The following is an 18,000-nucleotide window of genomic DNA, read 5'->3' as shown; positions in this document are numbered from 1 at the left end:
TTTAAATGGTATTGATGTCCAATGTAATAATATATGAAGCTTTTATTTTGATGTTGGCCCTCTCAGCACACCACAATCGCCCAGCCCTCGCGTACAATATGTAACCCAGCATTGTGGTCGCTGTGTGTATAAAGTATCTCACAAATATACACCCCTCACATTTCAGTAACGTTTGTACTAGACTTTACACTGATCTAATCGGCTTGATCGGTATCGGCCGATAATTAGGATTTGATGCTGATCAGTTAATCGGCTACAATGTCATAATTCGCCGATCGATCGGCTCCGCAAAAGACATTTACTCCGCGTCGCCATTGTGTACAGTATATTTGAATCCAAAAACTCGTTTATTTTTAGCCTTGTCGCACGTGTTTTGACGTAGTACTGTAAATATCTGACTGCCAATCATGTTATTTATAAATAATAATAAAATTAACGGCAGCGCTGTGGGACAGACAACACGTCTGAGACAGAGAACACGTAATGCCTGGATCAGATGACAAGACAAATTTGGTCTTTCATGATGTCAGACTACAGAAATAAAATCTTACCACCGCATCCCATCTTTTACGATTGCTGGGCTTTATCTTGCCAACTCAAACGCGACCGGATACACGTTACCATGGCGACGACGACAACAATGGATCGCGTCGCGTGTATTATAAGAACAAAACGGGGGAAAACGTGTGCTGGTGGTCACCGGTGCTCGAGAGAGGACTTTGATTCAAGGATTGCTTAAGGTATGTTCACGTACTTTTAATACGATACTGCTCACAAGCAGGCAACAAAACGTTACGTAGCCTAGCAAGCTAGTGCTAGGACTAACGGCTGTACGTAAACATGGCGGCATTCTGTCGAATCATGCTCTAAAGTTTTGGTGTGTGTGAAGTAATTTAATTTCAATAAAGTAATTTAATTACAGTAAGTTAGCACACATTATTTCTCTCATGTCATGTTGGTTTGACCTGACTGATTCGAATACATGACCCGAATAGAGAATACTTTTGAAGATACTCAGTATACAGTACACAAGTATATACAGTAAATGAAAAAGTAATTTAAATAGACACATTGCTCAATCTTGTGATTGTGTTTTTCAACTCGCTGATCGGTGATTGGCCCGAAAAATCCTGATCGTGTAAAGGCTAGTTTGTACTATATGTTCTCAAGGTACAGTACTATAGAAATGAAACTTGGATATTACAAAAGAGTAGTTAGTGTAAAGATTGTATATAGTTACAGTCCTCAACCCAATACATGGCGATTCTAAATAGCTGGCAACCCAAGTAAACGCATTTCACAATGTAGGGGTGGGAATCTCAGGCAACCTTACAATTTGATTGCAGGTTATCAATGCATCTTGAGTCAATGCATATTTTTCCAAAGAAATTTCTTTTTCAGCGAACAGTATGACAGAAATGTACCCACAGCACCTAATTAACAACTCTACCCAATGATACAGAAACGTGTATGGCTGACTCAAGTGGGCAAAAAAATTAAAATTATGAATAGAACGGGCGGTTTTGCACGTCTAAACAATATAGTAGTAGTATAGTAGTTGTGTTGCCAGCTATTTAGACAATTTTCAGTGAACACTGCTATACAAGCTGTACATTGGCACTTTTAAGTTATATCCAAGTTTGGGATCTTTAGGATTGTCCCTTTAAAATACATGATAAAATATCCTGAAATGTTAGGGATGTACTCAAATTTGTGGGGTACTGCACATACAACTGCTGCTTCTCCAACACCACCTAATTTGTTATTCTTTGTGGCCATCAATCCGCCGCACATCCTTCTTCAGTGGCCTGCAGTCTCTTGTCTTTAACTTACTCACTTTTTATTTATCAGTTTATCAACCATAATCTTTCAGTCAGGTTGTTGCCTGCTACCTCAGTGGCAGATATGTTACTGTAACCCTTCCTCTAGCATAATGGTATCAATCTAAGTGAAAAAATAATAATTGATCAAATAGATAGTATTGTTACAAACACACAACATTCAAATTGGATCCAAACAAAATTGTGACCTTTGATCCAGGCCCCGTAAAATCTCTAAAGGTGATGGACAACTATGAATCCATGATCCCCGGTGGAATATAATGACTCCATGGTCCGGCTACACAGCATCAACGGCCATAAAAATGTACAGAAACAAATGTTTAATGTATTTAAACTAGTTTAAATAAATACATTTAAGTTGATTTATTCACTGCAGGCAAAACCGTGTTCAATCTTATTGTCAACAGAGCATGCATTTTATACTTACTTTACTAATACACTTCACTGTTATATACATTTCAATAGCCCCTGAGGATGGAATAGGTGGACTTGCCACTGTCACAGAACTGGTACATGAACCGAAATGCAGTTTTGCTATTTTATGTCTATCAACTTGTTAAATCACACAAATTCAAAGTATGATCACATAATGTGCAGTGCACAAAAAAGCTTTCAGTTTGTATAAGGTTCATGCCACTTGTTCAATATCTGCTTTTCACATTGACATAGTCAGGAGTTTGAAATAATTACAGAACTCAAGTTTATGCTGAGTTGCAGCAGACATCAATTGCTATTCTTCCAATATTTACTCATTGGATAGTTAAATAAAATCCAAGTACAAAAAGATCTAATCCAGACACACACACCATCTTTTCCATGGACAGTCTTGGATGCAACCAGTCAGATTAACCAGCTTTTGGTAAATGTTTCTCATCTCAAAATATCAGCAAATATTTTAAATGGCAAGTCAAGCAACAGAAACATGTTTTGCTCTCCCTTTTCCTCAACCCCTACTACTTTCCTTACATTCTCTAGTGTTCCCAAGTTGCAGACAGACTGTGAGGTCTTTGAAAAAAAAAAAAAAGCCACTAGAACTATCTTGACAAGAAACAAATTGTTCAAATAACAAAATATACGACAAACAAAATACTGCGCCAGGGTTTTGCAGACACTTGTTCACTCAAGTGCTCCAGCCAGTCTGCTTCAGCCATGTAGTTAAAGATAGTCCGTCTATCAAACAGCAAGGAAACAAGTATGGAACAATTCGTTCCAGCTCTGACTGTACTGCAATATTGATATTAACTGGGAATAAACGGACACCCGAATAGAAACTGCTCATTTGAGCCAGTTACAAATTCCATTCAGACTGTAACACGAAAGTAACAATTTTCTATCGACCAATCAATGAAAAGCAGTATCTTGAAACATTTACACTAATAAATGACTCCCTCAAATATCCATCCATTTTCCGAGCGACTTATCCTCACAAGGGTCGCGGGAGTGCTGGAGCCTATCCCAGCTATCATCGGGCAGGAGACGAGGTACACCCTGAACCGGTTGCCAGCCAATCGCAGGGCACGTTTAAACAACCATTCGCACTCACATTCACACCTATGGGCAATTTAGATTCTTCAATTAACCTACCATGCATGTTTTTGGGATGTGGGAGGAAACCGGAGTGCCTTGAGAAAACCCCCGCAGGCACGGGGAGAACATGCAAACTCCACGCAGGCGGGGCTGGGATTTGAACCCCGGTCCTCAGAACTGTGAAGCAGACGCTCTAACCAGTCGTTCACTGTGCCGTCCTCCCTCAAATAAATAAATGAAATCAAGCATTCAGCACAAGAAGCAACTAGTACTATAATACTACTACAATACTTCATTAATTGGAAGAACAGTGTGCCTTGCAATTGAGTAAATAAATGCAGCATTGTATAAAGTTTTTTTTTTTTACTAAATGCTACAGAATCAAAATGCCATCCTAAAAATAATAAAAGCATTGCAGCACAAATTAATAAAATTTGGGCTAAAAAACTTTAAAAAGCTGAGAACAGGTGTTCAACCAGTTTAAAAAATGAAACTGGGTGTTACTTCAGAAAGAGAAGCGACACAAAAGGACAATGAAACCTAAGCATGTTTGGTACACTTCATAGGTCCAAGTGATGAGAAAACTTTCATTAAAGGTTTGTTAACATGCTAGAAAACCCTGTCAGATGAAACCTGCAGACAATTAATGGACCTTAAAACAAAAACACCAGTTAGAAACAGTTTTACAGGCAAATAAAGAGCACTAGCACAGCAAAGGAAAACAATATCCAATGTACTGTTTGCACACAAATCAAGTGTTCAGCACAAGAAGCAATACTTATGTTTAGTCATTAACTTCAAACAACCTATTTCAACTTGAGGCAGCCAGGTGTCCAAAGTTTTGGGTTTTGGCTACAAAATGCCTTGTAGAATGCCAAATGCATTAACACATCAACAACACCGCACAGTGATGAAATTGGAACACGACGACACTGCAACATGTTGCAGCTGCTTTATCACACTGACAAATATAAACACGCTGCCCGTGTGATATCAACTAACAGCTACATTAACACTTTCACAAACACAAAAAAAATAATGTATCAACTAAGGATGGCCATATTAATCGTCTCAACTGTTAGTGGTTTAAAGAAGAACAAGGACATCATCTATGGGAAGCTGAGCTACATCCATGCAGACCTCTCCTTTGGCAACTGTTCCAGGCAGAATTATTCTGCTCAATACGACCCTGGCAGGAAGATTCAGAGAGAAATTGTCCCATCTCCCTCTGAATTACTTACAAATATATGTATTGTTAATTTGTCATGTAGTTGATCAAGGAACTTTACATGCATTGGTTTGCTCGTGTTTAAAAAAAATAATAATAATTTAAAAGTGCATATGCGTGGAAGTGTGTGCGGGAACTGACTTTTATTGTCACGATGGAGAGCAGAGGCGATCCAGGGTTGTGATTGGACCATTCTGCAAGGGGGCACAGTCTTGTCCTCCACAGATGATGATGTGATCACCATGGAAACACTTTGCAAAAGGTCAATCCAGAAGGGAAACCCAATCAATCAAATCACTTCACAGGTGGGCAGCCTTTGTGGGGGGCTTAAGTAACCTTCATGAGGCGTGTTTTCAATCCCAGAGTTTGCTCAAGCAGTTTATCCAACTGACTCAGTCAATCTTGAAATGGTGGGAAACCAACCAATCAAATCAAAAGGCACAGTCCTCGCAAGCTTGTTTCTTTGTTACTGTGGTTTCTAAGGCAACCAATCGGTGTACAGGCAGCTTGTCTATCTTAAGTAAAAATATAAAGGATGTACAGAGTTACACTATAGATATAGAGCTCTCATTCTACATATATTTTCTTTTTCTCTGTTGTTGGGGGACGTGGATAATATTTGGTTAGTCAGGGTAGCTTTTGCTTGTTTCTTTGAGATGGAAGTTTGCACTGCTCCAGATTGCTGGTAACTTATTTTAGGTAGTTGAAAGTAGGTCCTACTATTCTAGAATGCTAAAAGATTTCTACTCTGTCATGGATCCTAATGGCATAATGGCATTAACGTTGTCCTGGCTAGGAGTAACAAAGTAGGAAAGAAGCAGTTCAGACATATTTAATTTGTAATCCAAAATAGGATTTTTCTGTCCAGTGCAGCCTTTAGCAATAAAATCCAGTGCAGCAGGTATTCCCTGGCTGGTGGGACTTGCGTCAAAACTGTTCTGACCGATCTCACTCAAATTATTCATTAGAATACGTTTGTCCAACCTTTGATTTGATTTTCTGCCTATCCAGGCTCCCCAGCTTTATGATAAGTGTGCTGATAGAAGGGGTAAAAGACAAGGAGGGGAGTTGAATTTCGAGCGTTCTGCTTTTACCCCATTCCTCCCTCGAAAAAAAATAGGTCCAATTACAGGCGCTTTCTGGGGGACTGGTCAGTGTAGGGAGCCGTTTTCTCACGGATTCAAACCCTGACGTCTACTAGCAATGTCACATATAGCGCAGACAAAGCTCCACGGAGTCTTCAGTGTTGCGGTCACTCAGAAGCCCATCACCTGGCTGCAGAGGAGGGGGACAGGCCTCTCGTTGATAACCACCAGAGAATAAAGAAAAGCCGATAGACTATCCAGAAGGTCTGGTTGTCAACAAGCAGTTGAACAAACTCGAGTCAACAAAAGCAGTCTACTCCAACGTGTATAGTTCCACAGAAAGTTCCTTAGACAGAATATCCACACTCGCACAGCAACGTGTCCGACGGGGGAGAACCAAAGAAGAACTGTTGACAGTTTCGATCCAGTATTTGGCGTTAGACGCCGAAAGTCCCCACGCGGAACGCTAGCGACCTACCTGCCTGCCTGCCTGCTTGCCTGCCTGCCTGCCTGCCTGTAGCGTTTCCAATCTGTGACACGCTCCGATGTTTAGCAAAGCTCAACTCGATCCCGGAAGACGTCGGCGCCTTGAGGTATTCGCAATCGAACACGACGTCTTGAAGGAAAATCCAAAACTCCGGACTCGTCTTCAAGTCCACTGACCGCAGAGAAGTTCCTGAGTTTGCCGTCCGATACCCTGGATCCCTTCGTGGCGCGCCTCTTTCCTCCGCGTCCGCTTCCCTTTCGTTCACTTTAGTGTCCTCGCCTTCTTGTCACTCTGCCCTTCTTGGTATTAAACGAGTTGTTTTGTAATCCTTCAAGGTGGAAACCTTCACAAGGGCAATCTCGAGTCATGTTTCTTGTCCGTTTCCCTTTCTCCGTTATCCGGAATCTGTGCTCTATCCCACACCGCTCCCCACCCTGCGATTGGGACTGTACCATATTGCACGGCGCGGCGGGGGCACAAGGCGCTATTTCGCAGTCACACATCTCGCTGCTTTTATCAGCAACAGTGACGCTATTCCATACAAGTGACGTTGGCTATGTGTATTCTTTCTTCAGACAGCACGAAACCAAAACTGTGGCTGATTTAATGAAGCGAAAATTAACATTACAAATGCATCGGGTAAGCGGGCCACAACCCTCTCTTTGTTCCAAGTAGTCTCTTCCAGATAGACCTCTCTCTTGTCCTTTCCATTTATAGTAACAACGGGGTATATTTACAGGAACTTTACATTTACATATATAGACAACAATAACTTAGACCCGTGCCACAATTTTCAAGACTAAACTCATCACTTGCTGCAACTCCAATGACAGTTATTATAACTGATTCTGTGTAAAACCGATTACAATGAAGGGGAATCGGCAGCTATATTTTCATGTAAATGTAAATTCACAACTGGGATTCATGCTATTAAAATATGATCACGTGCGATATAAAACCATGCTGTAGGTTTGAGGACTTTCATGGCTTCCCAACTGTCCTGGTGCACATAAAAGAAACTTGATGTGATGAATGAGGAATACATATTTCAAGACAAAACACATCTCTGTTGATTATATACAACAGTAATGGTAAAAGCCCCAACAAATCATACACAAAGCCTCATTTTTATTCATTTTTCTAAATTGTTTCTTCTCTGTACTGGGGTAAGGGCAGCCTCTCCCTCACTCAGCACGCTCCCTCCCACAGACTCTGTTGCTACCCGACGCCATGGCAGCTGCGACGCCATTGGCTACGTTAAGTGCAGTATCCGGCTGTGATTGGACAGCGAGTTGATCTGTGGGAGGAGCACTTGGCTCGGTTTCCCAGCGTCTCTTCAAACGCCGCGATGCAGGAATGACGCGGAAATAGTTTGAGGATGTCAGGTAGAAATGGAAAGAGGCAGGTTGGGGGGGTTGGAGCAGGGAGAAGAGCGGAGCCAAGGGCTTCTTCCAGGCGCACATGCTCACTGAGTGACTGTACAGCTGAGATGTGACTTCCCCTCACTCACAAACCAGCCAAAGCTAAAAGTTGTTCCTGTTGCTATCCGGGCATTCCGGCTAAATCAAGCACAATGCTGCCTGGGAACAGCTCAGCATACAAACAGTGTCATAAACCAGCTGACTGCTCCCTGGCTTAAAGGGAAATTCACCCTCAAATACAGTTCACGCTGCATGGATAAAAAGTGTGTCTGTCAAATTCTTGTTGATTCCGTTGCTATTTAGTGACACTAATCTTTTAGTATCTTTCAGCTTATACAGTATATCTTAACATGGAATGGTTTGCAAAGATAGCCTGCTTTGATAATACTGTACTTGTGTGAATGATTGATGGAATTACAACTAACCTTGAAATATTGTCTATTTAGATGAATGACTTAGTATACTTTTGTGATTATTATTTAAGTTATTAATAAACACATGGAAACAGAAGCTCTTATTTTCCTTGAGTTTACAAAGATTCACACTGAAATTTCAAGGTTTAGCACATACTTGCACAGTATTTTAGCTCCAATTCTTGCAACTTTCTTTTGCAACTCGCTTGAAACCTACAGTCCGAGTCATAGCACTCCCAAACGCCGACAAACAGCTGACCAGTCATGGCTAAATAAAGACAGCATGCCCTAATAACGTGCTATAATTACAGAGATCTGGTTTAAAGGCTCATTCTCATAAAAACTCATAAACAAGCAGGAAGCAACATTAAATGTGGATTTAAGATAAGGTCGTAATCACACACAGATGTATGACGACAAGGGTGGTCTGCTTATGAAATAGCTAAAACCCTGCTCAGTCATTGGTTCTGTCTAATCTGACTGGGAACAAAGACACACACAGACTTCCTTAGTTCGACAACAGTTTGCCAAGTGTTATAATCACCAAAACTGTGTTCCTTTCGTGAAACTCACAAAAATGACTTTTGTGCAAAATAGAACAGAGGTAGCTTGTTGTTGGCTTTGTAAGTGATCTCAAGTCGCTTCTTAACACATGACAAGTAATTAGTTGGTGTCACCTTGCTATACAGACCATGTATTTTGCGTTTACGTGGAGAACCATCAAATCAACCCTAATTTTGTTTGTAGTTATGATAACTTAATATAAACTGTATGCACCCAGTCAAGTATTTGTTTCACATGCTCGGGTATGTTTGCCATTCCAAAACTACAAGCAGACGAGCAACAGGTGGCCAAGTGTGTGAGTGTTCTTGGTCATGCCATGGCACAAACACATGGCTCATGGAGCTGGAGTCCACCCCAGCTGAATTGGGGCAAATGGCGTGGCACACCCAATACTGGTCTGCAGTCAATCACAGGGCGGACAAGTCATAACTCATCAACTCAAACCACAAGTCATAATTACACTAATAACTACAAAAAATATATATATAAGAATTCATAGCTTTAGTATTATTTTCATTAAGATGGAGTAATACTCATTCATACCCAAATTGTAAAAATATATAAACTTAAGACAGTATACATGTTGACTTCAAGTATTCAAATCAGTATCATTGTTTCAGATAATTGAAATCATAACAAATTCATTTTAATGACAAATTCAAAACCTTACATAGCAAATGCATTCTATTTGAGGATTTGACTTTCAAAATACATTCAGCTAGAGTTGTGCTTTTTCAGATATATTAAAATAGAATTTTATTATTCAAAAATTTACAGTTTTATAAAGACAGTGTGCTTATACGCTTATATTTTAGTACATAGGACCTTTTTCAAAAAACAACATTCAGAGTGGAAAGGCAAATAATCTAATTTATACTTTTAAATGTGGATATGACAAAAAACTAACATTCTCTTCGAATACTGACTCACTTGAAACAAATGAACGCAATCTAAAACTTTACCCATAGTGATGAAGAAAACAGGATATTAAAATAGGGTCAATGCAGTCTTAATAGTAGATTATTTCTACTGTGGCACGCAGTTGCTGTTATGAGTTTGCAATGATTTTTCTCATTTTTTCCTGTTCTTATAATCTTATACGTCTTGGAAAGAAATATTCGACCCCCCTTGTTTCTTCAATTTCTTGTTCATTTTCATTCCTGGTACCACTAAAGGAATATTACCTGAAGAATACAATGAACACGACTAAAATGCGGCTGCTTCCATAATACTTGATGTCTTATTTGACATGCTTAAGCTTAACTGTATTCCCACTGATTTTGGTTATTCGAAAGAAAACCATGGAAAAGGCAAGATATCAACTCTTATGAGCCTTTTTTTTTTCATCATTATATTTATTCAAAGAAATGTATCTTTAGTTGTGCCAGGCATTAAACATGAACAAGAAACTAAAGAAACAAGGGTGGTGTAATAATTTTTTCCCATGACTGTTCAGAAGAATGTATATTTTCCTCCCCTAAAATACTGAGTGGCTTCCACTAAATCACGCTCAGCTGTACTAACGATCAGACAGCAGAGATTACAACAGTACTGTGAGGAGGCAAGCAGACTGACACTCACGTGCCTTGCAGCAAATTTCCACCCGGCAACTATGTGCTGTACCATGGCAACAGCTCTGCCATTGGTCCCCGGTGCGTTTTCAAATGACCAATGGGATGGCCAGCAGCGGGTGATGCTTGTTGCTAGGTAAACACGATGCAGAGGAAAGATAGAGCGGAATTACCATGCTGCTACTGCAGGGTGCTTTCAGAACGGAGTGGAGGAGCACTTTACACGCGGATATATCATCCTCTTTCTCAGCACTTGGCGGTGCCAGAGAGACAAAAACAAACCCAAGGAGGTATGACACAGGCATAAAGGAATCAAATATAGGACGAGTTAAAGGCCTCAGGGGTTTCTGCTTCGGCTGCATTAGCAACATTGTTTGAGGTGCTCTATACCGATGCATGAATATTCAGCTAGTCAGTAATGATAGTTCAGTGTACAACACAATTTGTTAATTTATTACAATGATAATTCTAGAATATATACATATACAGTATACATATACAGTGATTAACATATGTATTACATCACCTCCCAGTACAAGGTTTATGGTAATGGTGTCCTAAATCAACAGCAACATTTTTAAAATTACTTTTTCAAAGAAAACTTATTTTTGCGTAATCGTGAATAAAGTATAATGTAGAAAAAAAGAAAAAATATTAAAGCCCATTATCATCTCTTAATTAAGACATCAAATTGGAAGTTATGTAAAGTTAAATTTATTCTTCCTGAACACAATAATGTGTATTAGTGGTTAAATGTGATGCAGAGGAACCGAGAGCCGGCTCCAATTGGGGTTTATAAAAGAAGGTGAATTCTGATTTAAACTGTTCAAAATAGCAAAAGTTGACCACTCACTGAAATTGAAACCATCCACATTAAAGCACTTCATTATGGTAGACGTTTTTTATGACAAGTTGTCTAATAATGTTTTTGAGCACTTAATAAATGTAACTTATGAATTGTGAATGATACATTTGAACAACTTATTATTCAAACAAATAAGAGAAAATCATGTGGCTAACTACCCCCTCACTCCAAAAAAAATTACAATTTGTCTACATAAAACTGCAGCTGTATTTCTGCAGTCTGAAATGTTTGATTATATTCCACATGTATACATTTATTTTATGTATTTGAGATATGTATGGCCTCTTTTACACCCATTTGCATGATTCGCTACAGATTAGATTCCACCAACCACAGTGCTTGCAAATGCCTGAATATCTTGTTACAAAGTCCTGGTCACTTTTTAACAGGGAAAACAAGCAAAAAAACAAAAAAAAAAAAAAAGGAAGAAAGTTGGATCCATCCTCTCTGGAAGGTGTAATATAGTGTGTGTGGTGGGGGCTGGGTTGTGGGGGTGCTTATTTTAAAGGCCCAATTTGGCCCCCTTTGAACGAAGTGAGTATTGTTGAGGGTGCCAGTTAGTTAGGTTTTAATTGAACTCCAGTTTGTTTCCCCACATGGTCCCGTTCAGTTGGACAGGTGTGAGCACTGCAAATTAATTCTGGTGCTGACCAAATCAATCAAATCTGGTTCCACATACACTCGAGTGCCGCAAGTCTAATAAAAGCCTGACCTCGGTCTGGTATAGTCTACATATAAGTACATTAGTTTGAAAAACGACTATGTAGTAAGCGCAGCAACATTAGCAATAGCATCGGCAACTAACAGGATGAAACAAGGTGTATTGTTATGTTGTGATTCAACCACGCTCAAAAATCATGTTGCTGTAACTCCGTGGCATGCAAAGAGATTAGACCTGTGATTCTTAACCATAGGGCCCACACTTGGGCCCTGGGCGCTAACTTGAGGCCCATGAAAAAACGTTCCTTTATACAAGTGTGGGACGCATGGACAGACATCAGAGATACTGTATTACGGTCTACCTGTACAGTATACTGTTACCCATGAGACGCTCAGCTACAATTCAGCTTCCCACCAGTGAGTGGCGGTAATGGGTGAGTCAGTTGTTTACAAGCGCTAATGTAAGCAGAATACAACGCAGGCAGCTGTTCGAAACTTGTGGATCTTTTTTCAAAAAGAAAAAATGACCACAATGTTGTCAAGCCTTCTCAAGCAACTAAAATCTTGCAAAAGTACAATACCCACTTCATTAACTACAGCTTTGTGAATGGGGGAAATAAGGCACAGCAAAGAGCTCAGTGAGTCAGAGTGTGTATCCAACGCAGCATTTCAAAACTAGCCATCCAACGCTCATGGAAAAGTCAGTAGAACTTCTTAAGAAAAAAGAAAATGGGCTACAGATGCACAAACAGGTTGTCAAGTATACAGGAAGTTTGCTGGAACAACTGTCAAATTCATTTGCAGTTTATAAAGCCATATTTTAATTTGCACTTTATTTCAATTGTATTTACAGTTCATTTATTAAATTTGAAAAGGTGATGTTATTTATGAATTTATATATTTTTGAGTTTTGAGTTCCTCCCTTTTTTTGCTGTGGTTAAATGTAATCATTAGTTATTTTTGTGTTAATAAACCTGACCGAGACTTGAGACTTTAAAACCTGTTAGTTTATATTTCCTGTGTATGCTGCGTTAATGAGCAGGAATGAGCATGAATAGTTGATGACATGATAGTTTGGAGCTGAACTTGCTAAAATTTTGTTTTCTTTATGGCTGGTATCTTCGGACAAAAGTTACATACATGTATGTATATCCGTTTAAACAAATATGGTCTGATATATATATAATAAGGAACGAAGCTGAAACATCATCTTTTTTCATCTTTGGTAGTTCTGTCTCTCTCAAAAGACACTGCGGATTTAAATTTCCCACAGGTGCTTTGTCACGGTTTCCTTCGCCATTCATCCGAGCCGTAAGGAAGTGCTTCGACCTGTTTTGCTGAATGTGGAAGTAGGTTGCACATATACCCTATTTTCAGCTTGTTTGCCATCTTTTTGTATGTGCAGGTTTATATACAGAACATTATCAATGTCATTGTGATGATCACATTGTAAAATGTAAATTAACATTTCTTTAGCATGTTAAACTGTAAATGATTTATGTACTGCTCAAACTAGTCACCTCAATTAAATCAATCCAATGTAAATATAGGGGTGGCAGTAGTTCACCTGTAGAGACTTGGGCTTTGGGACCAGAGGGTCACGGTTCGAGTACCGCTGTGGATGAAATGTAAAATGGCAACTGGTTGTGGGAGAGATGCGAGACTGCTTCCTGACGACTGTCTACAGGTTCTACAAACCAATCAACTGATTGAGAACGCGAACTACAGATAGTGTAGTAATCTTTGTGATAGTAATATGTCAACATGGATCTAAATCTTTAAGTAATTTTGTTTAATATTTTGACTCGTGGGCGGCATGGTCGGCACGGTGAACGACTGGTTAGCACATCTACCTCACAGTTCTGGGGACCGGGGTTCAAATCCCGGCCCCGCCTGTGTGGAGTTTGCATGTTATACCCGTGCCTGTGTGGGTTTTCTCCGAGCACTCCGGTTTCCTTCCACATCCCAAAAACATGCGTGGTAGGTTGATTGAAGACTCTAAATTGACCGTAGGTGTGATTGTGAGTGCGAATGGTTGTTTGTTTCTGTGTGACCTGCGATTGGCTGGCGACCGGTTCAGGGTGTACCCTGCCTCCCGCCTGAAGATAGCTGGCTCCAGCACGCCCGCAACCCTCGTGAGGATAAGCGGTAAAGGAATGGATGGATGTTTACATGTTCTCCCTGTACATGTGTGTTTTTTTTTCCAAGTACTCCGGTTTCCTCCCACATTCCCAAAACATGAATGGTAGGTGAATTGAAGAGTCTAAATTGTCTATAAGTGTGAATGTGAGTGCGAATGGATGCTTGTCTATGTGTGTCCTGCGATTGGCTGGCGACCAGTTCAGGATGTACCCCACCTTTCGCCCAGAGTCATCTGGGATAGGCTCCAGTTTCAGTTATTGGAATGTGGGAGGAAGGCGCATTACCAAGTCCAAACCCATGCAAGCACTGGCAGAACATGCAAACTCCACACAGGATGGCAGAGATTGGAACCCCAAAAGCTCAGAACTGTGAGGCAGATGTGCCAACCAGTCGTCCACCATGCCGCCCATCCATCCATCCATTTCCTTTACCGCTTATTATCACTAGGGTTGCGGGCGTGCTGGAGCATATCCCAGCTATCTTCGGGCGGGAGCCAGGGTACACCCTGAACTGGTCGCCAGCCACTAAGGGAGCATGCTGCCACCCATATAACTCAAATAAATCAGAGCATCCAACTGCCTGTAAATACTGTATAGGCCCATCTCACAAAACTTAAACATCAGAAGATTTGTTTCACAATGTCATACATCCTACATGAATAAGAATTGTGTACTGTGGAAAATTAGTAATCTAGGTCTAAGACAACCATGCTATGTACTGAATTAGACTCTGCTACCTCAGTGTGTGTCATTTTGTATTCCCTATATGTTACTTACTGATTGGCTGGCGACCGGTTCAGGGTGTACCCCGCCGCCCGCCCGAAGATAGCTGGTATATGCTCCAGCAGCCCACGACCCTAGTGAGGATAAGCGGTAAAGAAAATGGATGGATGGATGGATGTAACTTACTTTAATAAAGGACAATAATATCAAAATGTTTGAATAATTTTTGTTTTTGTTTTTTGTTTTTAAATCAAGGAATGTGTAGTCTCCCTCACTCTGATCTTCGGCATTGGCTAATTCATCCAGCAATCTGGCAGGAATTATTTTTGTTTGTTTTTCTGACATGGGACTGTAACGCATAGAAGAAGTCACACTGTCAAAAGATGCCTGGCCACAATGATGCAACAACTAATGATCAGTTGATCTTGCCACAGCCTTACTGACTCGTTTTAGTTTTATAGCCCATAGTTTTGCTAGCGGTGCACTGTCCTTATGCTGGTTTCAAAAAGACAGCTGCTTTCAGCTTCACTTTCAGTATAAAGGTTTCCAACAACAACATCCTGATCAGCGCTGTAGAGTATCTCTTTTAGACTTCATAAAACAAATAAAATAAAAAATAAAAAACAGTTACAAAAAACATTATTTAAGATTATTAATGGGTTTGAATGCCTCTATAAAAGGTAATCCTTGATATTTACAAGATAAAGAAAATGATAATGAAAGTAACGATTACCAGTAACAACATTTGACTGCTATTGTTTTCATCTTATGCGTGTTTGTGTGTGTGTGTGTGTGTGTGTGTGTGTGCATGTGTGTCCTGCAGCTGTTTGCTATACTGTAGGTAAGAGCAAACTGGATACACTGACTTATGTATGACTATTCAGCTGGACGATTAATCGAAATTCAATTGTGATTTTGGCTTCTTCTTCAGTAATAGAAGAAAAATGATGAATGTGCCACAGTGCGGGCTGTGTATGCAAGTTCCTAAAAGCACCCTGAACACACACTATGTGGCTTGCAGCAAGTGTGTGACGTACTGTATGTTATTTTTCCCTCCATGAGCGTGCTTTAATCTTAATGACACCCCAGTTGGATTTTACTATAAAACTAAACGCACAACACAAATATATAAAATAAAATGAAAGAAAAAAAAAAAAACAGATTAATGTGCCGAACAGTGTGGTGTGTGTATGCAAGTTCCTGCGTTGTAGAAGCATCCTAAATGCACCGTGTGACGTACTGTATGTTATTCTGCCCTCCCTGAGCGTGCTTTAAGCCCCAGCCGCAGTTTACTGTAAAACTTAACACACAACAAAACAGAATTACACACATTGTATATTTAAATACAAGACACTTTGTTTCAGATACAACCTACTGAAAATCACTGGTGGTCCTATTTAGACTTGACGCCGATCTGATCGGCGTTATTGGTATCGGCCGATAATTAGCATTTTATGCTGATCGGCTTTCATGTCATAAGTCGCCGATCCGATCAATGACGTCATCGGTCGGCTCCGCACAAGACATTTAACTCCGCGTCGCCGTTGCATATGAATCCAAAAGCTAGTTTTTAGCCTTGTCACATGTCTTGTAGCGCAGTACTGTAACTATCTGACGGCCAATAAGTTTTTTCAATCTTGTCTGTGAAAAAACACGTCGTCGGTGTGGGACTAGTTTGCGGTGTCTCAGACAAAAAACACGTAAGTTATTTGCAGTCTGTGCACAACTGAAGTACGTCGTGGGGAACGTCATTTAAATGCTTCAACACAACAAATTTGATCGAGCACCTGAAGAATGTACACGAGGAGCATGCTGCGTTCAAGCAACGCAGCGTGGGGGAATAAAAAAAATAAAAAGTCAAACGGAATCAAACTCTGGACAACACGCGTCCATATAGCTGGGACAGTGAGAAAGCTAGAGTAAGCATGTCATTAACAGTATTTATTAAAGTAATGTAATTGCAATAAAATAATTTAATTACGGCGGAACGGTGGCTGGCAATCAGTTCAGGGTGTGCCCCGCCGTTCAGGGTGTGCCCCGCAGTTCAAGGTGTGCCCCGCCTCCTGCCCGATGATAGCTGGGATAGGCTCCAGCACGCCCGCGACCCTAGTGAGGAGAAGCGGCTCAGAAAATGGATGGATGGATGGATAATTTAATTACAGTAAGTTAGCACCCATTATTTCTGTCATGTAATGTTGATTTGACCTACGTCAGTGGCCAATCCTTGAATGCCCCCTAGAGGTCATTGGTGTTTTAACTTTTGTCTAAAATGCTAGAGAATAATTTGAGCTGGGACGGACGGGCTCCAGCACGCCCGCAACCCTTGTGAGGATAAGCTGTACAGAAAATGGATGGATGGATGGATAGAGTATACAGTACACAAGTATATGCAATAAATAAACAAGTCATGTAAATAGACAAATTGCTCCATCTTGTGATCGGATCGGTGATCGGTTATCGTTTTTTTTAAACTTGCTGATCGGTGATTGGCCCCAAAAAGCCTGATCATGTAAAGCCTAGTCCTATTGCAAATTCATCAAATTACTGATAAATAAATTATTTTACGTTTTATTTGCGATACTGCTTATCCTGATCAGGCTCACTGGGATCCTGGAGCCAATCCTAAATGAATTTGCTTGACTGGCAAGGCACAACCTAAACTGATAAGAACTACAAATGAAAATAAAACACAAATGCTGACATTATTTTACCATGTCCGCTCCAGCTGTATGGGCGCTGGTATGTTATAATCAACAATCTCCACTTTGCAACAGTGTTCTGTTTTCTTGCTCTCAAATAAAATGTCTCCTTACTATGGCCAACAGACTTTTGCTGAGGCTTTCATTTTATTATACTTACTTAAGCCGAGATTTAAATGCAGTAAAAAAAAAAATAATAATAATAAAAAAAGATCTATATCGAGGGCGGTTTTACATAGATGTCTTGATATACAGTATAACCGTATTAGAACATTTGCATCCTTTAAACCAGGGGGGTCAAACTCATTTTTATCACCGGCCGCATTGTAGTTCCGGTTTCTCTCAGAGTGCTATGACTGTGAAACCTTAAAAAAAACCTTAACAAATATTTAAGTGCTTCTCAGTGTTATTACATATAAACAACAAATTGATTATGAACAAATTTTGAAATCACAAGGATAATAGTTTGTCCAATTATTGTGTACCATACATGATTTTCTATCTCGGGCCACATAAAATGATTATGGCGGGCCGGATCTGGACCCCAGGCCTTGAGTTTGACACCTGTGCTTTAAACCATAAAGGTGACTTGGATTAGGTGATACAAATGCATTTTATCTTTTTGTTCTTCTTTTAATCATGCTCACGCTGCTTCCTAAGACACAAGACTTGTAATTATGACGATATCCTGTATTATAATAGTATTCTAGTTTTAAAGTAACAGTTGGCGTTCGATGCAGTCTGCTGCACCGAGGTTGCTTTTCATTTATTAGAA

The 18,000-nt window shown here is 40.1% G+C and overlaps 1 protein-coding gene across 4 annotated transcripts in view; it reads right to left on the bottom strand.

Moving 5' to 3' along the window:
• dyrk1b (dual-specificity tyrosine-(Y)-phosphorylation regulated kinase 1B) overlaps window positions 1-18,000 on the bottom strand; it is a 109,151-nt gene that overhangs the window by 54,997 nt on the left and 36,154 nt on the right. Inside the window, exon 2 of one of the 4 annotated variants that reach the window (XM_061777556.1) lies at window positions 10,148-10,269. The exons of 1 other annotated variant lie outside the window; for it this stretch is intronic. Coding sequence is in view for 2 of the 3 variants with exons in the window: in XM_061777553.1 (XP_061633537.1) it covers window positions 4,738-4,840 (103 nt within the window). In the remaining variant the exon portion in view is untranslated. Of the gene's footprint in view, window positions 1-4,737; window positions 6,607-10,147; window positions 10,270-18,000 lie in introns of those variants that run through there. 2 more of the 4 variants (XM_061777553.1, XM_061777554.1) reach the window with 2 other exon arrangements.

Source organism: Phyllopteryx taeniolatus, chromosome 6, assembly GCF_024500385.1.
Source record: "Phyllopteryx taeniolatus isolate TA_2022b chromosome 6, UOR_Ptae_1.2, whole genome shotgun sequence".
Classification (NCBI taxonomy): Eukaryota; Metazoa; Chordata; class Actinopteri; order Syngnathiformes; family Syngnathidae; genus Phyllopteryx; species Phyllopteryx taeniolatus.
This window is presented reverse-complemented; position numbering and strand designations above follow the sequence as displayed.